General features: G+C 37.9%; 1 protein-coding gene across 1 annotated transcript; it reads left to right on the top strand.

Moving 5' to 3' along the window:
* Positions 1–4,383: 4,383 nt before the first annotated feature.
* On the top strand, positions 4,384–11,432 carry LOC146379441 (uncharacterized). The gene is made up of 6 exons (XM_084940701.1): positions 4,384–4,441; positions 5,049–5,369; positions 5,710–5,976; positions 6,299–6,565; positions 6,789–6,905; positions 11,298–11,432. Exons 1-6 carry the CDS (start codon positions 4,387–4,389, stop codon positions 11,396–11,398), a joined length of 1,128 nt encoding a protein of 375 aa, XP_084796827.1. The 5' UTR covers positions 4,384–4,386; the 3' UTR covers positions 11,399–11,432.
* The last annotated feature ends 15,584 nt before the right edge of the window (positions 11,433–27,016 follow it).

Raw genomic sequence — 27,016 nt, 5'->3', positions numbered from 1 at the left:
GACTGGTGGGTAATAAGCGAATGAATAATACAGAAAACAGAGATTGGAGACGGGAAACTGTTCCTGAAGTACAGAGAGAGATAGAGAGAGAGCTAGCTGTGCATGAAGTGTGATTTTAATAGTCGTGGAAGCAAAACAGCAAAATTCATGACGACATTGATCAAATGTGAAGCGCAGTTTGCTGCTTCTTTTGCTGCTGGCTCGGTGAATTTTGGTTGGAGAGAGACAAAACCTGCAGCTCAGAATCAGCGCAAAAAGACGTAAACACAGCGCGGACCGGACGCATCAGAATCGCTAAGCTCCGACAGCGTGTCCGTCTACGGGCCGTCGGGTGAGAAAGCCGAGAAAGACAAAGTTGATTCTGATGCGTCGGTTCCGCTCTGTGTTTACGTCTTTGTGTGGAATCCGTGTACCTGCTCTCATTTACTGTTTGGTTGTTGTTGAAATGGTTTTGTGAGCTTTAATCTGAGAATCTGGCGTTTCTGGCAAAACACAGTTATATTTAAAAGTCGATTCAGGATTTAATGAATTGATATCGCTTTATTCAAGCTACTCACCTCCCACTTCCACCTGCACTTTCAACTGGACCACGGCCAATCAGAGAGGTCCCGCCCCTTACTATCTCTGATTGGTTTAGTCCACGATAGGGGCAAAATGTGTGTCTGTTGTTGACCACAGGGAAGGTTGCAGATTTTTTTTTTTTTTTTCGCTACCCGAACAGTTGGTCGCACAGGTGCAACCAAATATTTTTTTTTAGTCGCACCACTGAAAAATTTGGTCGCATTTGCGACCAAATTGGTCGCACTCTAGAGCCCTGGTAACTGTAAGTAAAGTTGCTCTTTTTAAATTCCATCCATATAGCAGCTCAAAAATGCTTGATATTAAGAACATGAGAAATAAAATGTCTGAATATCATCAGAAGTAATACTCTAATTTGTCTAATTACTATATTTACATGTTTGCATAAGTAAAGACAAGTATGATGAGACACTAAATGCTAGTAAGACTAACATGACTTTAAATACATGCTTACTCATTTCTGTCCAAACCACAAGACAAACACAGCAGCCCAAAGCCCGTCATGCCTGCCGCCACAGAGAAGAACCCCAGGTGCTGGTAAGTAATGCTAAACTTAATTCTCATCGGTGAAATTACTGTACTATAAAAACAATTTTAAAAAGATTTCAAAGATCCATTGATTATGATTGTAAAAAATACTAGATAATACAAGAAGAAATGTTATGAAACCCTTTTGATTGGTCACCATAGCTTTGGTTTCCACAGTTTAGACAAATATGTCATAAATCTGTTGACCAGAACTACAAAATTTAAGCTTAAAGTAGCGATTTGAAAACAGACTAAGATTTTAAAAGTAGTAATATTTTGTTTGATAGGATAGCCCTAATATATAATAATATGGTGTTCAAGAAAAGAAATGTGGCCTCTACCAGCTAGCACAGAAAAAAACAAAGTAAAGAATAAAAATGTTTTCTAAGCCAGATATTTATAATTATCAGCCATATAACAGTTAATATAACAATTAAAATTATAGTTGTTGACTTATTAAAATAATGGGAAGTTTTATACTGTGGGTATCTGACATACAGGTACAACCCACACATATGCAGTGTTGGGACTAACGCGTTATTAAGTAACGCGTTACAGTAACTACGTTATTATTGTGGTAATGAGCACGGTAACTAGTTATTATGCCAAAACCGGGAACGCGTTACTCGTTACTGGGATTTAGATAGGCTCGTTATTCGTTACTTCGTGTGGTGGCTATTGCGGAGCTTCCACAGATTCAGTAACATTAGCAAGTGGTGGAAGCCAGCAGGTGGATGAAGGAAAAGGGAGGCAAGAGGAGAGACCCGAAGCGGCCGCTGGTCCGAGAGTGTCAGGTGAACTGAACTTCAGGTAAGAAGTTATAACCTGCAGTCCATCTGGGTCAGATATGAACCAAGTTTAGGTGGAGTTTATTTTCGTTACGCTGACTTTTTCGTACTGCGTGCTAGCTAGCATGACGGAGTTTCTTTACAGCTGGGTGGGTGCTATGTTACTGATGTTGAACTTTATTTTGTTCATAAGGTTAATTATTAGAGTTGCCAACCGTCCCGTAAAAAACGGAATCGTCTCGTATTCAGAGAAAATATTACGCGTTTCGTATTGAGGTGAAAAGGAACACAGTTTGTCCTGGACTTCAGCTACAATGAAAAAGACACAAAGCTGGAGTTATTCTGTTTACGTTTCACAGCTGCCTCTTCTTCTCTCATCCTCTCACCCTCCCTCTCCTGTTTCTACTTCAATCATGAAACTGATCAATGATCAGCTGATCGGCTTTTCTCTCTTGTTTATTTATCGCCCACTTTGCGCCAGAAAGAGGAAACCAGCGGATGTCGCGGTAAACAACAGCAGCACTTTTAAGCTTGATCAGCTGTTGTTAGAATTTATTTAATATTAATTTCTAGTATCAGCTGATGTTGGCTGGAGCCACAGCTGTAAACCTGCTGGTCATGATATCGGTTTGGTTATGTGATGAGAGGGAAACATGAAGATGAAACCAGGAGATGTCCTTACTGAATCATCAGAGCTGTGATGGAGAAACAGGTTTACCTTTTAGTTAACATGAATGATTTGAAGGGAAGTCATGAACTGTTTCTGAGAGACAAATAACACCAGGATCCTTTTCTAAGTAGCTGACAGCTGGTAACTGTGCAGGGGCGGTCTAGCAAAGTGTTGCCAGGGGTCCATGTAGGGCATTAAAAGGGAAAGGGGGGCACAAGGAAATACTTTCTTATTCTCATTTAAAATGTCTCACTTTTAAAAAAATAATTACCTGAGTCTTGCAACAAACAATTGATAGATTGATACATATATACCATCAGAACAGTGTACATCACTGTCACAACAGTGTTTATTTTCATTCAAAGGCTTTATGATTTTTCCTATAATGGTGGGCCGGTCTCTAGTCAAAATGCCCGGGACGATTTTTTTTGTCCCAGTCCAGCTCTGTATGCAGCTCATCTGCAGTCTGGTGTTACCTACATCTTCCTATTCAGAAGGCAGAATTTCCGAGTTCTGAGTACAATCGAAAGCACCACGACTGCAGTTTTGTGTTGGATGTAAAAAGCAGGCTAGGATAGAATCAGGCGTGGGATTTCTCTCGTGGAAATGTGCACATTATTTTTTCCTTTCTATTGGTAGGTGGCACAGTGCACTTGTGGCAAGTAAGCAAGCTAGAAGACTGGTAATCTTGCTGGGCATCCAGTTACGGAAGCAACACATTAACAAGAGAATTCTGAGTAAAATCAAAGTTACTTTCCCTAGTAACTAGTTACTCTGAAAGTAACGAGTAACTTGAAGTAACTGAGTTAGTTTTGATAGAAGTAACTAGTAATGTAACTAAATTACTAATTTAAAGTAACTTACCCAACACTGCACATATGCACACAGAACTTTAACTAAACGTTGTACTGTTGTACCGCTGGGTATTTACAGTTAGCACTTTATGCTAAACATGTCATGTTGTTCTTATCCTTCTGTTTTGTAACTACATATTTGCTAAATTACTTTATGTTGTGGAAATGTTTCAGGAAGATCTTTGATGAACATGTCAACTATATCTTATAATCTAATTTGGATATTTGCATTTTTAATCATCCAGTTCTCATCATCATGTTCATGTGCATTCTTGTCTTGGTACATGCAAATAAAAAGTGAACAAATAAAAGCAAGAAGCAGCATTGTTGATTAATGTCAGAGAATGACTCCTGTTAATTCATAATGGGCTAACATGAACACCCATTGAATGTGACATAAAGCTTGGTAACTGCTCTCACGGGATTAGCTGTAGCACAGGTCATCTCCTAATTGGAACATTGGTGAATCCAAGATACTGAACCCCAAGTTTCTCCCAGTGTGTTTGTCAGAGTTGGAATGTGTGTGCAACTGTAAGATAGTAAGATCAAAAAATTGTGTGTGTATGAGACATGTTGTAAAGTTCTTTGAGTGCTCAAGTGGAAAAGTGCTATATAAAAACAAGTTTATTTAATATTTACATTGAGTCTAGTGCTCTGGTTGTGCTGAAGGCAAATAATGTCTTCCTCGATTTTCTTCATGAAAGGGAAAAAAGACCAGAAATATACCATCCAGGTGCCAGTGGTGAATTCACATGCCAGAGACTAAGAAGTGATCTTCTTTTAAATGTGGTGAGTGACTGTTGTCATGGCGACATTAGTTAAAAAGCACGCAAATGTCTAGTATGTCAATAGTTGTTGCATTATTTTCCAAAGTAAGAACAGTTTCTATTTATCCATTATGTAGATAATTCACACGTTTGATAGTACACTACACATGCAAAATAATCTGATTCTGTCCAAACAGAAGATGATTTTGATCTACATGATCATCACAGCTCCAGCAATGACCGCTGTGGCACAAGGTACACTTCAACTATTAAACAGTACGTAGAAGAACAAAACAAATCTACAATGTTAAGTCATTATTAACCTCCTAAGAACTCTTTCATGGCATGCATTTTTAATTTCTCTTTGCTATTTGGGCTGATTGGGACCTGATGAATGTAAAAACAAAGAATTACCAGATTTTTATTTTTTACCTGATTTTTTTTTTTTTACAAAAATGAGATCCACATATGAGGACATTCGTTTTAAATTTTAATAGAACAGTGGCAGTCTAATGTCCTCGTAAGTGGATATCAGGCCCTTGTAGAGTAAAATTCAGCATTTTGGTCTAGACAACCCAAATGTTGAATGATGTCCACATATGTGGACCAGGTGCTACGAGGTTAAAGCATTTAAATGTTTTGTCTGATGAGAGAACATTTCTCTTTGATGTAGTGCTGTACAACATTACATCAGATAACAGTGTCATTAATACTATTACTCAAATTCCATACACATGGATTTTGTCAGTAACTATTAATCAGTTACATAGATATAAAGTTTATGGATTTCTGTTTAGTACAAATAAATGATAGTTATTAATTTCCCTCTTAGTATACATTTGTTTATTCATTTTCTTACCAGGGTCTTCAGAATGCAATCTAACTGAACCTGGACCCCAGACGTGTTTTGGAGTTTTAGGAGAACCACTCGTTTTTTACCTACCTACTAATCCACATATAAAGACAAGCTTGAAAAAGAGTACAGATAACATTTTAACCTTAATAAATGATACATTAATTCGTCTCAATGAAAAATACAAGAATCGTACTACAGTCTCCACAAATGGAACATTTAAGCTCAACAAAGCAACAAAAAATGACTCTGGAGAGTACAGCATGGAAACACACAGTTCTACTGACGGTGTGTTATTGCACACAGTTAACATCCATCTACATATACTTGGTAAGACCAACAACTTATTGACTTATTGAATAACATCTGTGTAATAACAATGTACATGTCAAAATGCGGTTTAGAGCTAAAACCAGAAATTTAAAAAGCAGGTAGTTACATGAACAGTTTATAGATTGTATTTATCGTTATTCTTATTGCTGGTTATATATTATTAAGAGAGTTATCAAATTATCATTCATTTTATGCACACATTTTATATAAGTAAGCTATGAGTAAGCACTTACATTAAAGCCTGTATTGATATGTATTTACACTCCTTAGAGTAGCAGTGAATGTCATATTGCAGTTGATACTGTGTCTATATGTGACTATGTGTTTGTTTTTTCAGCTCCTGTGTCAGAACCAGCTGTTATGCAGATGTGTTTGTCACCAAAACAGATGACAGTCAGCTGTTTCTCTGAAGGAGAGGAAGTAGAGTTCATTCTGTCTTTGGATGATAAGTTGTTGATACAGACTACAGCCAACGGTACAGAAAACAACAGCGTTTCAAATGTTACCATCAACTTACCTGGTCAGCTGATGGAAAACCTGACATGTGTTGCTCAAAATAATGTCAGCAGAAAACAAAATATCACCCACCTTACAAGCTGTACAGGTAATGTAAAATATATGTAATAGAAATGAACATGTTAAATGTATTGTAAAGCTAAAATATATCTTTGGATAATCAAAGACATTAATAACCTGTAACATTTTTTAGTAGCATAGATCTGTTTTTAAAGGTTATCTATGCTGACAAAGTCTCCCAAAGATAATTTTTTTTTGCAAAATTCAGTTTTTTAAAAACTAGAATAACTTAGCAGGTACCACTAAAAACAGAGTTTCTGAAGACATGGATGATAGTTCGCAGAGCTGGCAGTGGATGTTAAATTGCAATTCGTACTGCATACATATGTGACCACATGTTTGTCTTTCAGCTCCCGTGTCAAAACCAGCTGTATCTCAGATGTGTCTGTCACCAGAACAAAGGAAAGTCAGCTGCTCCTCTGAAGGAGATGAAGTAGAGTTCATCTTCTTATTAGATGATAACTTGTTGATAAAAACCCAACCCAGCATTGCAGAAAACCACAACATTTCAAATGTTACAATCATCTTACATGGTCAACTGCTGGGAAAGCTAATGTGTATTGTCCAAAACAATATAAGCAGACAACAAACCATCATCCACCTTATAAGATGTGCAGGTAATATAAAAAAATGTTCTACTTAGATATTCATTTATTTTATATTTTTAATTATTTTGTTTAGTTTATGTATTCATAGGCATTGTTCTAATTAAGTTATTTATTTGAGTTAAAAAAAATCAATCTTATAGGTCTATAGATACTGAAGCATAAATTGCAAGTGACTTGAGGCCATTATATCCCCATTATCTCAGTACATTCTTCTTAATGTTTCAATTTCTAGGTAATATTTCTGACCACTGTGTTGTGACTGTGGCTGTGGTAGGAAGCATTGCCATTCTACTAATTCTGGCTGTGTTTCTTGGTATCCAAAAGACTGGCACTATGACTGTTAATGAAGGTAATATTTTAAATTAACTATATTGTATGCCAAATTGTTATAAAACCTTTACAGTAAGCGCCATTATTTGTATTGCTTCTGTACAGGACTACAAGGGATTTTAAGTAAAATAATCAATATGTGATTGAAATGCTGACTTTCACCTTTAATTCAATGAGTTTTACAAAACTTTTTTATCAAATATTTAGTAATTACAGTCATTTTCTCCTCAGCTGTAGAAGGCTGATGGGTTATTGTTGTCATCCTGACAAGCGGTGGGCAGGTGGGTTTATCATTGTGATAACTTGAGAATAAAGCAATGTAGGAGTTTCAAATTGATATCTTTCGTGTATCTACAAAAAAAAATCACAACTTTTGAGAACAAAGTGACGTGGGATTTTGAAAGTTAGAACATAGGTCTGTCTACCTTGACGCTGAGGGTACCACTGTCCAGTGGAGGTTTTTTTTTTTCCAGTCTCTCGTTTTCAGAGGATCAAAATTTACTAGAAAACTAACATGATTTAAAGTGTAAGGATCTGTTTTATACTTCAGTCTTGCAGTAAGACTGCCTTCAACCCATAAACATTACCATGGTATTTTCTTTTCTTGTGATGCTCTTCCAGGACTGCACTGCAGGGCCACCTTCTGTTGCTGCTAGTTTGCAGGCTATCAATCAATTATGTATAAGGTGGCTGACTGGTCACTGAATAATATCCCATCTCTTTGCCTTAAGACAATCTTGGGCTTCTTTAGTAGATTGTTATGGGTCATTATCCATTTGCAATGTGAAGCACTGCCCAATCAGTTATGTAGTATTTGACAGAACCTGATCAGAGAAAATAGCCCTGTTTGCTTCAGAATTCATCATGTACTTCTACCAGCAGTCGCATCATCAATAAACACGATCGACCCAGTTCCACTTGTGGCCATTTGCCCGTAACATTACTTTCACCTAGTCATACAGTGTGGTATGCTTAAGCTCATGAGCAATTTCACTCCTTTTCCATACTTTCCTCCTCCCTTCTGATACAAATTAATATTGGTTTCATATGTCCAGAAAATTTCTTTCAGAAACATGCAGGCTCTTTTTAGATCAAACCTCACCTTACTCTGCTTGAGTGTAACCAGTGGTTTTCAGCTTGTTATGAATGCTTGTTATATATGTTATTTATTTCCACTCAGGAAGGTTGATTCCTGAATGGTCTTGATTGTAGATCTTGACAGTGATACACTCATCTCTTTATGTTCTTGACTTCTTTAGATATTGTGGAGCTCATGAGGTGTTGAGTAGGTAGTGTTAGGGATCATATGTGGATAAATGGTAGTGGCAAAAAGGATGAAAATAACTGGAGTAAATATATACACTATATTGCCAAAACTATTTACTCACTCATCCACATAATGGAATTATGGAATTGTGTTCCAGTCACTTCCATGGTCACAGGTGTATAAAATCAAACACCTAGCCATGCCGACTGCTTATATAAACATTTTTGAAAGATTAGGTCTCTCTAAGGAGCTCTCAGGAATTCCATCATGGTACCGTGATAGGATGCCACCTGTGCAAAAAGTCCAGTCATGAAATTTCCTCACTACTAAATATTCCACAGTCCACTGATAGTGGTATTATAAGAAATTGGAAGTGAATGCTGTGGGGCACAGTACTCAGAGGCCCCCAACTTTCTGCAGAGTCAAAGTGCATAGAGAGCTTCATGGAATGGGTTTCCAAGCCTTATCCCCCTCCCCCCAGTGCAAAGTGGTGATTCAAAGTGTTGCAAGCAGTTGTGTAAAGCACACCACCATTGAACTCTAGAGCGTGGACGTGTTCTTTGGAGTGCCACATCACAGATGGGATCAAGGTGGGGTCAGAGAATATCTCTTGGAAAGAAGAAGAATGGTGTATTTGAGATGGCACTGCAGCTCAACCTTGTACATTTTTAAGAATATACAAAGTTGTTTGGCCACTCCTAAATGTTTTGCCATCTCTCTGGTTTATTTCTGTGCTTTTTCCACAGAATGATGGCCTCCTTTATTTATACTGACATCTACTTGAGCATTATATTTAAAATTACATCAAAAAGCTATAAAATACAAATTTAGAGCTTTGTTATGACTTTAGATATGATGTCTGCTTCATTTTTCCAGAAATAAAAAAGAAACAGAACTTGGTCATGATGCTACTTTTCCATCCATTGTGTAATTCATTGATTAGAGGCTTTGTAATTAATCTTGATTAATCGCATTTAATCGCACAAGAAGATTTGCCCCAAGGCGCCATTTTTTTCATTTAAAAGGGTTTTATTAGGTGACAGAATCAAATAATAGACATGGCCATTAATATTGAAAACTCCACCTCTTTTAATTTCTGGAAAGAAAAAATAGGGTTTAAACTGCATTTAAATTCAAAACAGAGAAACAAAAAATAATATCCCTGGCCAAAATTGGGCAGACTTAAAAAGAAAGTGCTATTTTAAGTCCTTTACATACATTTTCAAAGTGGTATTGTCTTTAAATAATAATAATAATAAAAATTTCAACATAAAGTGCAGTTTTTCTTCTTAAAAAAATAAGGTAGAAACATGTGACCTGCAAGTGAGAACAGTCTCTCACATGGGACAGAAGTGGCCGGATACTTGTGGGCCAGGACAGACAGCTGTGGGTGGGTCCCTGCTCAACTGGACCACCACTGCAGCAGATAGTCTTTGTTGGTGGTGGATTCTGCTCTGTACAGACTCAGGGCCCTGTTACTCAGGGCTTCTTCATCTGAATCAGAGTCTAAAGACAATGAAGAGAGGAGGAGGCACTTTGTCTTTGCTGGCTCCTTTGTGGTGGCATCTTTACACTATTCCTGCAGCAGGGCCTCAAGGTTGGTTCAAACCTCTTCTTGCTCCCCTTGCAAGACACTTGAAATCCTTAAAGCGTGGGTCAAGCACAGGCTGATGGTTGAGTGTAGCTACACGTTGGGATAGGTCCTTTGTGAAGGCAGTCTTAAATTTCACCATGTAGTTTGAGTCATAATTGGAGACCTCCACGGTGTGATGCAGGTGGCAGAAAGCAGGTAAAACCAATGAACATGAGACATATGTCTCACCTCCAAGAAGCTCAGTCACAAATCTGCAGTAGACAGCTCAAGAGAGTAATTATTAATCTACACAATGACTGTTAACTATGGATCTTTTTGAAGAAACAGTAACAATAAGTTAAAAAAATTGTTTTATTTACCTGCATGGCTCAAGAACAGTCACCAGCTTTTGGAGGTTTATCAGCTCTGATGGAGTTAAAATCACTAGCTTGTGCTTTTGGTAAATGGTAAATGGTAAATGGCCTGTATTTGTATAGCGCTGTTTTTGCTGCTTGTTTGTCCAAAGCAGCAAAAAAAGCCTCTTGATTTTTTAGTAGACAAAAAACCATATCCAGCGCTGAATTCCACTGTGTGGAAACATCCTGTATGAGTGGCTCTTTCTGTTGCCCCAGTCTTGTTTGCTCCTGGTGTAGTTCCTCCACATTAGCAGGGCTGTCTGTAATGCATCTAATTTTGTTTGCTTTTCAGTGTCATGAAGCTGTTGAATTTTACTTGAAATAGTCTTCAAGTAAAAGTAGTTGGAAAGTTAGATCACCTGACGCTAACTGTAGCACATTTTCTAACCCCTTATCTTCTACCACTGATCATGGTCTACAGTCCAGAGCAATCCATTTTGCGAGAGAACTTGTAAGTTTGTCTGATGTTGACTTACATTTTTTTCCTGAAGCCAGTCATTTCATCAAGTTTAGGCTGTCAACACAATTGTTGGTACTCAAACTGACACTGCTGGAGCTAGCAGCTCCCACAGTTTCTGTGCTCGCTGCAACATATTTTGCATTTAGATGGTACCGTAAGGTTGAAGTGCTTCAGTGGTATCCAAACTCCTTTTTGCACAGTTTGCACAAAACCACGCTTTTTTCAAGGCTTCCGTCAGGTAGTCTTTTGAAATGAAATTTGCCTCCGATCAGTCCTAGCAACATGCTTTCTTCTGATTCTTTGTAGCTCTGATGTGTGCATCAGTGTAATTGTTATACCAGGAAATCCAACACTGATAAAAGTTCCCCTTTGCTTGGAATGCAAAGTGTGATTAAATGCGTTTTTTCCCCTTTTTTTCTAATTAATCGCAATTATCTTGTTAAATTGCTACCCCCAATAATTATCCAATATTGGGCCTAATGCCTTAAATTAAAGGTAATTAAAACTAAAGTCTTTATTTCAATCACAGTTTTTTGTTTGATTTAAAATCCACTGTGGTGATGTACAGAGCCAAAGCTACAAATATTGTGTCATTGTGAATGTTTGTGAAAACTTTCTTGCTACAAGTTTTTGATGTACAATATTAATCTCCTTTGATTACACAAGACACAGATTTCTCTTTCTACTTCTTTCAGATGATGCTGAAGTGGATGTTGTCTACTCAGAGGTTAGACGGAAGCAGGATGGAAGGGAAACAAGAGAAACACCACCTATTTCAAATCAAGATGAAAGTTAACGTTGACTTTTTTGTCAAGTAGCTAATAAAACTATGCCAGTTTAGCAGTTCCATCTTTGCAGTTAATGTAAAAGTAAACATATTTTACAAGTACTCACTGGATTACTTTAATTTTGAAGAAAACATAAAGGGATAAAAAAGGTATTTAGAAGGCATTTAATATAATGAGATATTAAATTAAATTAAATACTTAATACTTAATATACATTTTATTTGACATAATTTAAATAAACTACAACAGCCCTGTAAAAGTTCTAACCAACATTTAACATTTAACCTTGGGGATTGAATAAAAGGCTTTGGTCAGTGATGGTGCTTTCCTTGTGTTGTGTTTAGCAGACGTGGGCTGTGCCTTTTGTTTGAGATAAAAACACAGTGAAACATCATGGTTACTTTTTTCTGTGTTGTCATGACATTAAAACCACAAACTATATCCTGTATTCACTGAGCTGCTAAACCTCTAAACCATGTGACATTACCTAAGCTGCACAGTTGTCAGTGAGAAAGGAAAAAAAACTGTATAATGCATAAAACACTGGCTTGTTTGGTCACAACTGTTGATCATAGTAGAGACTTAAGAGATCTGAAATGAAATGAAAAGAAGGTTTTAATTTTTTTGAAGAAGTTTTACCTCTCATCAGGTGGAAAGTCCCAGTTATCTAACCCCTAGGAGGTGATCATTGACCCACTATTAATCATCTGCGACATGACATTAGCCATAGTATGTAAAAAGGCATGGGCCATTACCATCAGAGGTTTTGGATGAAACCACTGTAATACCTTTACCCTATCATGTGACCTATTCAGGGATCTCAGGACTGCATTGTGGGTAGCTGACAGTTGGTGTCGTAAGCCACTCGCTCTGTTCAAAGGTGGTCGTTCACAGTGGACATAGATGGTCTCTTTTGCTCCTCTTTCAAACCAACCATCTGTCTTTTCAGTCCAAAATGTGAACATTGGCATCCCTGAAAGAGTGACTTTGTCCTTTAGATGCAGATGTACAGCTGAGTCTTGACCTGTTGAGGAGGCTCTTCTATGTTGTGTCACGTATTTGTCGAGTGGCTATGCGGTTTCTCCAATGTAGAGCTCTCTGCACTGCACAGCATATGCTTTGTTGTTCGGCTTGTGTTTTGGATGACTGAGAACCAACAGAGACATCAAGCAATACAAAAACATGAAGGGCACAAACTCCCCTGCAGGCAGTTCTTCTAAGTAGTATTTTAATGAAAAGTGTGATTAATATGAATATCTTGTGTAAGGTGACACAAATCCATCAATAACTTATGTTATATGCTTGACATGTGTGAAAAAGTCAGTAAATGGACTTTGTGAGACACGTATAACTATGTGTGTTTGGTTGGCAACCTGGTGATGCAATTAAAATTCATTGTCTTTTCAAATGCAATGATAATAAATGCTTTGAAGCTTGTTGACCAACATTTAGATTTCCAGTAATATTTATCAGGTTTTGTGATCCCATGCCAATTTTTAACTACAGTAAAATCTGTGCTCTCCTCATGTTTTACATGAATCTGTCTCAAAGTGTTACATTTATTCTCTGTATGTATCTCAACCATACAAACCATTACGTTTAAGCCAAGCATAATGTAGAAAGGGACAACGCTGTAATAACCCTTACATTAAACAAGAATCGGTGTTTTCCTTTACATGTATTATTTGGTGATTAGTGATAATTCTGTGATGATCTAGTAAAACCTGTAGCCTTTAGTAGTAAATTTAAAAACGCATAGTATTAGCACTCATCACATGGTGGAGCCAAAGTTTTTACAGTTAACTAAAAGCATTAAAATGAGAGCATGTGATCTGCAAGATCTTGTGAAATTCACTCAGATTTAAAAGTTTGATTTGTAAACGTGGAGACAAATCTGTAACTCTGTGCACAGAAATGGGTGATTTTCTGAAGCTGCTGAGAAAAAAGACAAACCATCAGTTGCAGCTGTCACATTTTACATGTGATTTTTGTTTCACTTCTGTGGTAGCAAATGTTTATACATAAATGTGTGTGAACAGACTTTTCTCTATCTTTTGACATAAATCTTGAGATGAAGATCACAGGTTCGTGCTGTCTCCCACGCAGTACTTCAGAACATACATGTTAGTGTGTCTTTAGCAGAGACACTAAAAAAAGGAAAGAGTTGTGACTTTAATCTAATGTGGTTTTCACACCAGAGTATTAACTGATACTTCCTTTTGCTTTTTTTCACAAACTTTTGTGGTGCAGATTATATTGACAAATGTACATTGCAGGACATAAAAAAGCAAAATAAACAGTTGACATTAATCCTGGGATGAAGAGCACAGGTTCAGGCTGTCTGCCACGCTGTTCTTCAGTATATATCACCAGGTCCTGGCAGTAACAGTAACTTAAGCCTATTTTGAGACATCCGCTACCCAGTGCAGTTGGTGTCAGGCAGACACAGACAGACGTGCTACATAGGATAAATCATATGGTATTCAATTTTTAGGTGTGTTCATAAGTATCCAGTGGTATATCTTTGTTTATAAAACAAACAAATAAAAAGTCCTCAAAATAATATTCTTAACACAACTGGAACAGGAGTGTCTGGATTCAGTATCTAGCAGTCAGCTATAGTGATAGATAGTCTAAGGAGCTTGGAAAGAAAAGCTTCTGGACTTCTGTAAGTTGCTTGAAGACGTTTCACCTCGCATTCGAGAAGCTTCTTCAGTTCTAAGGTCAAATGGTGGAGAGTCCCAGATAAATGCAATAGTAACAGAATGTGACTACACCACATTTACATTCCTTGTGTTACTTCTTTCAGATGTTGCTGCAGATAACATTTTTAACTCTAAACTTGTATACAAAGAAAACATCACTCAAGTCACAGGAAAACTTTAATTTAATTTTTGCGCAAAACATTATATCTGACCTCAACTTAGCTGAAACTCTACAATGACGATTCCTATCAAAGTAAGACATCTGCAATTGATGTTACTTTCTTATTACATGAAGAGGTATTCTTCATGTAATAAGAAAGGTATTGCCTTCTTTTCTCTGGGCTAATCTTCATTCACCTTTTTTAAGCATACTGACATATATCAAATAAACAACAACAATATTGACAATATTGTAAAAGTCCTAATCAAAATTTTACCCCCGGGGATTAAACAAAGCCTTTTTTCAATAGTGTTGGTGCTTTGCTTACATTGTGTTTTGTTGAGAAGATGTGAGCTGTGCCTCAAGCATCATAGCTGGTCTTCACTGCGTTGATTGTCACAACCTTAGAAACCACAAGGTCGTGTGGTCACTGAGCTGCTAAACTGCTAAACAACTGCTGCCGTTGCACAGAGGTCAGTGTGCAACTACAGTATCGGTACCATGCATAACAATGGCTTGTTTGTTCACTATTACGAATCATAGTAGATGATCCATAATAGTAAATGCTCACTTATTCTTATCAAGCAACAATACAAAAAACATGAAGGGCACACGAGGCAGCTTGTAACGACTTTACACATTAGCCTGTTTCATTGTGGAAATAGTTCTAATTAACCAGATGACATTTTTAAATATTTTATGTGACACAAATGCAGCAGTAATAAGAATGTTTGTTGATATGTATAAAAAAGACATTTGTCATCATGTCCCATTTTTTAAGTACAATAAAGATTTTGTTTTCCTCATGCTGTGTTTGTGTGTTTTATCATAAAAACATTACAACAAAAGCAAACATAAGACATAAACAGAATAATGCTGCCTTTTCCTTAATACACAAGTTGATTTTTTCGTCTTCTTCTTCTTTTTTTTTTTAACATTTTCTTTATTTGTATTACTTTATTATTATCAATTTCTCTGTGTCAATATGTCGACATCTGTAATGTTGGATAGTACAGGGAAAGAACAATTTGAGACAAGATGAAGCTTGATTTGCATTTAATGCAGTGATCGGCACTGACCACATGATGGGGCCAAAGGCATTTCTATTAACTAACAGTGTGAAAGTTTCATATTAGATACAAACAGTATTGATCAACTGACAGTGTGATTTACATTTGCCTGTTTTTTCCATCTTTAGTGCAACATGGCCTTAAGTAAATTTTGGTAAAGTGTGCTTTTCCTGTATAAAAATATATATTTCAGTTGATATCTAATTCTTTAAAGACTTAAATGGCATCAACCATCAGTGACAGCTCTTCATGTCAGTTTTTGTTTATCAGTGGAATAAAAAATTACCACATTTTTTTTCTTTTAAGTTCATGAAGGAAAACTGTCAACTGTCACTTGTTGGGTTGAAGGAAGTAACTGAGAAAGAAAAGAGATAGAACAGCAGAGTTTAATGGGTGAAAATTTAACTTGCACATAATTTCTTCAAACTCACTCTCACATCATTACTTAGACCACAGAACACTATAGTTGAAACCACATCCTTTTATTCCCCAGAAGTTATGTCATCTTGTCTATATTGAGCCAGCACTCTTTTTTTTTATTTTGTTCATTACTTATGTATTTTTTCACTTCTCATGTATATCACAACATCCTCAGTGCTTTTCTTTTTATGTGTGGAAAAGGAAAATACAATTTACAAAACTATTATATTTCATTCACACTCATCTGAGTGCCCAAATGGCAATTTTTATACATACTCCTACAATCTTTCCGTAAGCACCGTACCATCATTTACCCACAGCCAGGGCTGGACTGGGACAAAAAATCGTCCCAGGCATTTTGACTAGAGACCGGCCCACCAGGTATTATAGGAAAAGCCATAAAGCCTTTGAATGAAAACAAACGCTGTTGTGACAGTGATGTACACTATCTTGTTGGTACATATGTATCAATCTAATAAACTTAACCCTACACCATCCTCCCTATTGTGGTATTCTAAACAGTACTTAGCGGAAACCAAAAGACTGCTTGGTTGAGTTAACCTCCTGAACTATCTACACCACATGGTTTTTTTCATTCAAGCTGAAATACAGGACAAATCGCGTTCCTTTTCACCTCAATACCATTTTCTTATGTTTGTCTGTGATAAGATTGCTTTCAGAGCCATTGCCCAAGCAAGGGGGAGGGTGCATCCGACCTCCTCGGCTGTAATTGGTCCACCACCTTTCACTGTATATATCACTGTATATACCATTACAGGCCATAGGTTTTCTTTGAAAACATATGGCTTGGGAATAATTGGGTTACAACTGTAGCAGTCCAATGAGTTGGCCTTGATTTGGAGAATGACTCCATTTACTTTTGTCTGACTGCCTGCTGCTCCCACATCTCCACCTTTTATCTTCTGTTCAGAATCAAGATTTTATTGTATAGGCCTGGCAGGCAGCCAGATGTGAGAGGGGAACACAGACTGAGCATTAATATACAGGACTAACCCACATTCAGGATATGAGGTGACAAAAAGTAACAGTTAAAAGTAATGGTGATTAAGAGTAACAATGTTACTAAAGGCTTTACTTTTTTTTTAATAACGAGTAATCTAACTAATTACTATTTCTATTGTTACAACGCTGTTAACATAACTAACAAGAAAATATGGTGCGGATGTGTTACTATTTTTCAACACACAGACGGTTGAAGCTGTCTTCCTCTTACCTGTAAGAACTTTGAAGTACTTGGTTAAAGTCTTCAAAGTTCTGTCTAACTGATTTTAAGCCAGAGGTTAGACAAGTTTCTTATGGGCCTGTTAGTTTCACATTAATGCTGCAGATGAGACAGTGGCAGAAAAAGAAAGAAACTTTGGTTTTTAACTGTCAATCTCACTCTTGGCTTAATTCGTTATTATATTAGTTGTCTGTAAGAAAGGCAAGCAACTGTAAGATGCCCCAAACATTCCTACTGCCCCTTTATAGTAGAAGGTGAAAAATGTCATGCCTACAAGCCATAAATTTTTATCAACCATTAGGAATTCCATGGGGAGTTTTAATAAAATAATGGTCAGAACAATGGCATCAAGAGGCAAGCCATTCACCAAGAATAACATGGTTATCATATACAAATACCAAACCTTAAAAATAAGAAAACATACACCCTAACAATATCCCTTTAAATATCTGTGCCTCTGTGAATCTGCACATTGGGTCCATTTCCTGCCTGCCTGCACACAGACCAGGACAGAACGACATGACCACAACATGGACCCAGCAGACTCACGATTTGCCTCGGAGGAGGAATAGGTTGCGCAGCTATGGGACTACTGCAGGAGCATAATCGATGCCACAGACAATTGCAAGCAGCACATACAGGTGGTGCTCTTTGACAGCTTCCTGTCCTGCACTCCTTGTTTGGTGAGTTTTGTGGACATTAAAAAACTGACTCAGTCACCAGCCCAGTTTTCTGCACAGTCTGCAGTTCAGTTACCTGCTGTGTTGCCTTCGGTTCAGTGTTATTGTTATTGTTGCTCAGTCACCAGCTCCTCTGACTCAGTCATCCATTTTGTTATCTGTTCAGTTATCTGCTCAGTCTGCAGTTTGGTCACCTACCCTGTCAGCAGCTCAGCTCAGCTCAGCTTGTAGCGCAGCCTGCAGCTCAACCGTTAGCCCACTCACTGGCTTAGCCTGTAGCCCACTCACCAGCTCAGCCATTAGCTCTGCCCACAGCTCAGTTATCTGTTCAGTCAAGGGTCTCCATACCTGCTGACCCTGTGTCTGCCTCTGCTGGAGGGTCCGAGGGGCCTGTCCAGCCTTCGTTTGTTCCCGCTGGGTGTTCTGGAGAACCGCATGAGCCTTCATCTGTTCCTGCTGGGGGTTCTGGAGAACCGTGCCAGCCTTTGTCTAAAGCTGCTGGATGGTCCGAGGGGCCCGTTCAGCCTTCTGCCTCCGCTGGAGGAGTCTTCCACGCGGCCGGCCTCTGGACCTGCTCAGGCCTCGATTCTAGGATTCTTTTTTCGTTATATTTATAGCCCTTGGGAACCATCCTTAGAAGGCATGGAATATCCTTCCACTGTTATGCCGACAACTGCCAGATTTATCTGCCTCTGAAGCAGAAAGATGCCTTCTGTATTAAATCGCTTCTGTCATGTCTAGAAGATATTGAAACTTGGATGTGCCCAAAACCTTTTAAAATGTAATTCAAGCAAAACAAAGGTGATCGTGTTTAGTCCAAGCAGACCTTGTGATTCTGCCTCTATTAGTTTAGGAACCCGGCAGAGTTTTTCAAACTTGTTGTTACTAACTTAGGTTTTAATTAACTGATTTTATTGTTTTAATTTAATTTCAATTATTAGTTTATTTTTAAAACGTAATTTAATGTATTGGTTTTTTCTCATGTAAAGTGTATGGCACTTTGTTTTCAGCTGTGAGTTGTCTGAAAGTGCTATATAAATAAATTGCTAGCTTGCTAGCTAGACCAATTTGTACATCTGTGGGTCAATAGCGGCTTTCTTTAGAAGCAAAGAGGATGACCATAGGCCAACCTTCAGGCTATTAAAAATTCACAGTGCAGTCTCACGCTACCACATAGAACACATGCCCTCCTTAAATGGTGAGTGAAAGCTTTTAATTTGAATCTATGCAGGTTGATACTGATTAAAACAAGATAGAGTCTTTAAAGTTTTATTTCACAAAAGTATTAATAATCACACATGTATACTATTCTTTAGATATTATTTAACCTTTTTTTGATTTATACAGAAACAACTTTGTATGTAACCTTGTAAATGTTTGAATAAACTAGGGCGAGCACAACTTTAAATATAGTGTGACGTGTTTCAAAATGTTAACGTCTGTGTTACAGAAACAATGATTATCATCTACATTAGCATTGCAGTTCTGGCAACAACAGCCCTGGAAAAAGGTACTCAGTTTAATAGTATGTTGTACTCAGCTTTCAATACAAAAATACTGATTGAATGACCTATAATTAAAAAATTATTTATTATAGTTAAAGATTTATATTTGAGGATTACATATAGTACTTACAGTGCAGTTAGCAATTATACTGGATTAGCCTAAAATTAAAATATATAATTTGTCAGTTTTATTTTATTTATATATTTGGTTTCCTTTCAATCTATATTTTACATAATATCTTGGGGTTTTTTTTCTTTTAGGCTCAGGTGAATGCATTTTCTCTGAATCTTCTGCAACTTGTTTTGGCGCTACAGGACAGCCGGTAATTTTTCATCTGTCATATAAACGTGGTACTTCGATTGTAACCACGAAGGATGACAAACACAGGATTTTGAAAATAAGCAATCAAGGGAAAGTTACATTAGATAAGGAATATGTAAATCAGTCAGACAGCATAGACACTGTAATACTCAAAGTAGGTGAAGCCACGAAGAAACATTCTGGACATTACCAGTTGGAAGAACATGATCATGATGGAAAGTTACTGAAAAAAATTAATGTATATCTAAAAATACAAGGTAAGTTGTTTTTTGTTCGTTTGTTTGTTTGTTTTGTTTTAAACTCAAATTTTGTTGTTTTTGTTAAGATATACAAACTTTTATGTTTTATTAAAAGATTAATAAATGCACTCATTGAAAGCCTAGTAAATGTTAAAAAGTCAATAAATGTTAGACATGTAATAGACAATATTTCAGACTTAACAATACATCTATCATAAGTTATATGAATTTTTGTTAATATCAGGAACTGCAGCAACGTGCTTGTGTATGCTAGTGGACTGTAAATTGGAAAGTTAACACTGAATAACAATTTAGAACCAGAACACCAGTGATGGAGTAGCTCACAGTTCATCACAATTCATGTTATTATCTGTAAAATGACAAATCTGATCTTGACATAGAGCACAATTTGGTGTCAACTTAGGTGATTTTTTATTTTATTTTTTTTTTTTTGCAAATTTCGCTTAAAGGCTGATTAGGTAATCACTATGTGGCGATCGTGATTCAGGGGGTTGGGAAGCTCATCTTGTAATCGGAAGGTTGCCGGTTCGATCCCCAGCTCTGTCTGTCCTGGTCCTTGTGTCCTTGGGCAAGACAGTTCACCTACCGCCTACTGGTGTTGGCCAGAGGGGCCGATGGCGCGATATGGCAGCCTCGCTTCTGTCAGTCTGCCCCAGGGCAGCTGTGGCTACAACTGTAGCTTGCCTCCACCAGTGTGTGAATGCGAGAGTGAATGAATAGTGGAATTGTAATGTAAAGCGCTTTGAGGGTCTCGAAAAGCGCTATATAAATGCAATCCATTATGTGCAAGTTTGATTCAATTCTCACCAATATTGTAGAAGGATGATGGGCACCTAGCCGTGCCATAAGCTCATTGGGTGTTAGGCTTGATGGGCTAATAACTGATTTTAATTTTTAACCTTCAAATCTGCAAATGCAAGTATACTTTTAGTATGTTTGCTTTGCAGATTTTAAAATTATGCACATATGCAGTGTACAGTTAAACAGATATTTAAGGGAAAAGCTGAAAACTGAATTGAAATTTGAGAATTGTCAGTTACACTGAATATCATCAACATCATAATGCGGATACCTGCTCGGCGCCAGCTGTGGGCTCAAGGCTGGAGCCGAACGAAAACTCCCTGATAACGACTGTGTGTTGACTGTTCTTCCCATTCCATGCAAGGCCACCTGGGTTGGCTGGCAGACTGTTTACTTAGCCTGATAGGGCGGAGGACACTGTCTCAGCTGAACTAAGGATACACACACACATACACATACACTGATACGCACTCACTCATCCCCCCTCCCTCTCCAAACGCCTTCGATGCTTGTCCCCTCCTGGAGACCACGGCGGGTCTGGGCCCACGATGGAATAATAGCGCAGGGCAGGATGACTGCTGTGCTTCCTTCAGATTACTCCTCACCCCCTACCCAACCCTGTGGCTTGTCACGTGCTCCATAATGTTGTGTTGTGCTCTCCGTGCGGAGGAGTTTTTTTGTTTCCTGTTGTCATGCTGTCCTCCCATAGGAGCCCAGCATGAGTAGAGATCTCTTTTTCCTCTTCTACTTTCCCATTGTTGTGTACTTTTTCAGTGTTTTTCTGTAACGCTGCCGATCTCCGACCTGTATTCCCATGTGATGTCTATGTTGTGTGTGTAAGTCGGGGGGGGGGGGTTTCTATTCCACTGCGGGGCAACCTGCATGTGGCCAATAAAGCCTTGATTCATTCATTCATATGGGAAAAAACAAAATGCAAACACGGAAGGTTCATCTTTGAAATCTTATTTTTCTTTCAGTAATTTAATTGACACGAACTTTGCATTACTTCCTGATAAGGAAAACATGTACATGCATAAACACTAATGGTATTTGATCTCAGTCAAGAAAATTAAAACAGGTTTATTTTTCAGTCAAGCTAACAAAATGTGTTTTCTCATTGCTCTGAAATTTGTCACGTCTATGTTTCTTTTCTTTTTTTTTTCTTTGTCCTTTTCATTGTCTCTTCTAGCTCGAGTGTCAAAGCCAGGACTGTCTCAGAAATGCTTGTCATCAGAACAGATGGAGGTCAGCTGCTTCTCTGAAGGAGATGGAGTACAATTTATTTTGACTTTGGATGGTCAGATACTTACACAAAGCAACAATCACAACCAATCTCTAAACATCAGTACATCCCAGTTTTCATATCTTACTGTCGACTTACATGGGAAGCTGAATGGAAACCTTAGTTGCCAAGTTTGGAATAATATTAGCAGAAATGAAACAGTTATTCACCTGGCAGCCTGCAAAGGTAGAGTATTTAAAAACTATTGTTTAACAGTTCAATAACATTATCTGATACAGTACTGTAAACCTATTCAAATGGTGGCCCGCGGGCCACATGTTCCCAGAAGTAACCTGCGAGTGGCCCTGCCTGTGGTCATGGCAGAAACGCAGAGAAAAGGCAATACATAAATTAATTAATTAATTTAAAAAAAGAAAAAAATGAAATTGTGCATATATCGTTTTTTGATGGCAAATTGTTCGGCTTACTACCGACACACAGCTGGCGAAATAATGTTAGAGAAGATTTCAGCTTTTTTGAGGAAAGTGGTCTGCATATGAAGCGTGTCTGTATGCATGTGACGGATGGGGCTCCATCCTTGGCAGGTAAAGTGAGTGGTTTGGCAGCGCGGTGGTTGGCTGTTGCACCTCAGTTGAGAACCTTACACTTCATTGTGCATCAGACGGTGTTGTGCGCAAAACTAAGTACAGAGCTCAAAACGACAATGGACAGCGTCATGGCTACAATTAATTTTATTCGCTCCACATCAAGCCTCCAGCACCGCTTATTCCGCATGCTGCTCTCAGAAAAGTCTGCTGAGCACCATGACCTGCTATTGCACAGTGTCAGGTGGCTGTCCAAAGGCAGGACACTGGAGCATTTCTGTGATCTCAAAGAGGAGATCACAATTTTCCTCTGCAACAGCAGGCAAAAAACCTCCAGAAACAGCAGATGTGACCATTGTCCTTTAAAATGTGTCTGGGTGAGCAAAATATTTATTTCGTTTTGAAAAGGAATTATGAAAATGTTTATTATTTTAAATGTGCTAAAAAGTTTAGTTATAGCTACCTTTTTTAAAATGGACCATTTGGTGTGCATTTGTGAGAAGTCACCAGATTTACAGGGAAAAAAGAATATATCATGATCTGCTGCTTGCTGGCTGCAAAAACATACCTGGCCCAGATAAATTCCTCAGTTTGAAAATCTGGCCCAACTAACTTTTTAATTGAATAGTCATGCAGTACTGTATGTCATTACATATTTTACTTTAAAGGAATTTAAGTATATATGTGATAAAATTGTCATTGTGCTGGGTCTGTAACCCAGCGTTTATGTTTTTGGGCTTTTTGACTTTGTGTTCTTATGATGGTAGTAATTGTTTCTTAGTCTTTTTCTGTTATTGTTTAATTTCCTCGTTTAATCACTATAATTTCTGGTTCTTAGTCACTTGTTCTTTTAGTAAGTTCCCTTTCACGCCCAGTTGCCTGGTCTTGCCTTTGTATCTCCTGTGTTACTGATTTTTGCTTCTCTGTGTTTTCTATCATGTATAGTTCTGTCTCCATGTTTATTCATCTGTTTCCAAGTCGTGTCCCTCGGTCATTCTCTTCCCGATATTAAGTCAGTGTACGTGTCAGTGTGTGCTTCCTGTTGGATTCTGACAGTCTCTGTTTGTGCGTAAATCGCATTCAGTTTTCCTTTTCAGTCTCGCTTTTCTGTATTAGTTCCAGCTGTGTTCCCTAGTGTTTCCCATGGCCAGTGTTGGTCAAGTTACTTGAAAAAAGTAATCAGTAACTAATTACTGATTACTTCCCCAAAAAAGTAATCCCGTTACTTTACTGATTACTTATTTTCAAAAGTAATTAATTACTTAGTTACTTTTTAAAAACACGATTTACAACCTGAATAGGTGATAAAGCGATAGATCTTTCAGCCCAATTCTACTTTTTCTACATAATCCATCATACAAAATGTAATCAAATGGAAAAGTCTCTTTTTAAAACTTGTTTTATTAGTTTTAATCTTTTAACTTTATGCATCAAGCAAAAATTTAATTATATGCAACATTCTCTGACTGGAAGAAATTTGTTTAATATTTAAACCTATTTTCTGCACATTCCAGCACATAAAATTTTTTTTTTTGTGTGTGTTTACACTCACTCTTTCAAATGGATGCAAGTAAAACACAGCAGAAAATAAATAAAGTCAAAGACTAGTGGTCCTGTTGCTCTATTTTCACCTGTAAAGCAGGAGCGGGTTAGGCGGAGGTTTACCCTGGTGCAGATGTGCCGCAGCGGTCAGTGGAAGAATCCGCGAGTTTCCCATTACGTCATAGCGCACTCGGTGCTTGCTCGGAAGTTTAGGGTTTTTTTTCGCTGTAAAAAGAAGTTTTCTTCCCACGCACAACGGACGCTAATGTTTTTGTCACTTTTTATGGAATCAAACTCAAAGTAAGGTCAGTACTTCCACGCTTTAAATGCTGCACGCTCATACTCTCTCCCTACTCGATATATGATCCATTGTTGATCTGCACACAGCTGTTGTCACAAACGTCGCACTTGCTTACGTCACTGTCATGAGACATTCTTGCAAAAAAATCACGGTTTTAGTAACGCAGTAACGCAGCGTTCCTACGGGAAAGTAACGGTAATCTAATTACCGTTTTTGCAATAGTAATCCCTTACTTTACTCGTTACTTGAAAAAAGTAATCGGATTACAGTAACGCGTTACTGCCCATCTCTGCCCATGGCATCATCATCCGGTGTGTATTTAGGCCCACTGTCTTCCTCTGCTCATTGTTGCATCGTCCTGGTTGCTGTGTGTTTCCCTGAGGTACTTCGTTATTCCTGGTTAGCTCCCAGTTACAAGTTCTTAGTTTCCTGTTTTGGTTTCGTTTTCTTGTGTTCCTGAGTTTTTGGTGTTACAGCAAAAAAGCCGCCCCCTTTAGTTCATCCTTAAGTATTTGATTCCTGCAATTGGTGTCCCAACCTCTGCCTGCCACGCACACGGTTATGACAAAAACAGTTTACCTTTCAGCCTCAGTGTCTTCAAATTGCGGTATTGGATGTCACTTATGAATTCTTGTGGGTACAAGTTATTATACATGCCCTATGATCTTACTGTATGTTCAACATCAGGTGGATGGAACAATGGAACAAAATATAAATAAATATCTGAGAAGCATTTTGGTATCTTTCATTTTGTCAAGATATTCAATATTGTCTAACATTTGCTTTTCAATTTCAGATTCTGTTACAACCTTGACAGTGATAGCAACTGTCATCACGCTCTTTATCGTTGTGGCTTTGAGTTTGGCTGTAAATCAGTTTTGTAAAAAAACAAGACCAACAACTGTTGATGAGGGTAAGTGAAATACTTAAACATTACTTGGGAAAAAAGACTTTTAAAACAATCTACCTTCCTCCAAAACACAATACACTTTTTTGTTTATTTTTCCCCCTCAGATGATGTTGACAGTGACATAATCTACAGAGATGTTAAAGTGACAAATGATAACAAATTAAACATAATTAACTCAAGAGAATCAGCTGGGATAGGTTACAGCACTAACGTTGTCTATGAAGTGGATCAGCCATGAAGAAGATGGATTGATGAATTTTTTTTCTTGTATTCCAAAAATTTTTGTTATTGATTATTTGTTATTATTTTTTTCACTATCGAGTTATCCTAATTACTCAATGATTCAGCAATCAAAAGGACTAACATGAATGACAAGCAAAACTATAGTGTTATTGCTGTGAGTAACATGTTAACAGAGGACAAACTGAAAGCTAGGGATGGGTATTGATAAGATTTTCACGATTCCGATTCCATTTTCGATTCTGTTTAACGATTCGATCCTTTATCGATTCTCATCGATTCTTTTTAAAAAAGGAGAACACTAAGGTCGAATAGCTTAGAACTTTGTTTTATATCTTCTCTTTGAACAAGATAGAAATTTAGGAGTAACATGGCCTTACAAACCCAGCAGTGAGATCTTAAGAGATCCAGCCTACGGCTCTTCAATGGGGTGTCACAGGGTCCCCAGGAAAAAAAATTGTAAATGTAAAATAATAAAAGAAATATTATTTATTAAATATTAAATATTGTTATTAGCAATAACAAAGTATAACGTAAATTATTCTGTAGCAATTACACAAGAATATCCAGTAATGTCCCTGCCTACAATTAAACACATTCACTTACCGAAAATCGGGGCATCTGCTGTGGCAAATGGGTGCAAGCCTTTGACCACAAACTTAGTCACTGCTCGGTGACATTCGTCTATCCTGGCCTGAAAGGAGACGCTACCGGTAGACTGCAGCGAGAACTGCCAGCATCTGAGCCAGCCAGACTCCGTCTGTCTCTCTCATCATGGTCACCTAAATGCACAGTAATGGCAGGTTTTGTAATAAGGCAGATCGCGCTAACATAATATGCACTGTTGTTGATTATTTACCTGCCGCATTAACGGGAGAGGACGTGCAAACGTTACCGCTGCTGCTGGGTTGAGACTCACGAGTCCGGAGCGGAATTAAAAACACGACATTCATTTAAGGTTATCGCGTGTTTTGTGAGCAAATGCTTTTGCATATTCGTAGTGTTTCCTCCCTTAAATGAAATATCTACTTTGCAAGTATTGCAAGTTGCCCTGTTGTCATCCGTTCTCAAAAAGTATAACCAAACTTTTGAGCGTTTGAGCCGCCATGTTTCCTGCCAGGTAAATGACGCTCCGCAACGTGGTGACGTCATTCGGGGAAACTGGAATCGATAAGGGAATCGTTTGCAAAAATGGCAAACAATTCCAAGGAATTGAAACAGTGGGAACCGGTTCTCAACAAGAACCGGTTTTCGATACCCATCCCTACTGAAAGCCCCTGATCATTTTTAAACACAAGATGGAGACCTATCTGCATCACTATTTTTGTTGAATAGATTTTTTTATAACTGGGTTCCGGAGGAAGTTTATAATTTTCGCGAGGATAGGGAGATTAATCAATTACGCTGCATTTTTGACGTCTGCAGTCGGGTGCTCTCATGTTCGCTCTGTTTACGTAGCTCTGTTAGCTCTGTAATTTAGACCAGCGGTCCCCAACCCCCGGGGCCATGGACCGGTACTGGTCTGTGAGTTGTTTGGTACCGGGCTGCGAGTGTTGAGGTTCGGGTGTGAAATTTATGGTTTTCAGGGTTTTTATTCGTTTTTATTGTTAATATTTATTGTTTTTATCGTTACCTGAGTT

The sequence above is a fragment of the Perissodus microlepis genome, chromosome 10 (genome assembly GCF_051167445.1).
Source record: "Perissodus microlepis isolate ML-2025 ecotype Zambia chromosome 10, ASM5116744v1, whole genome shotgun sequence".
NCBI lineage: Eukaryota > Metazoa > Chordata > Actinopteri > Cichliformes > Cichlidae > Perissodus > Perissodus microlepis.
Note: the sequence above shows the minus strand (reverse complement) of the source record. Positions and strands in the feature narration are given on the sequence as shown.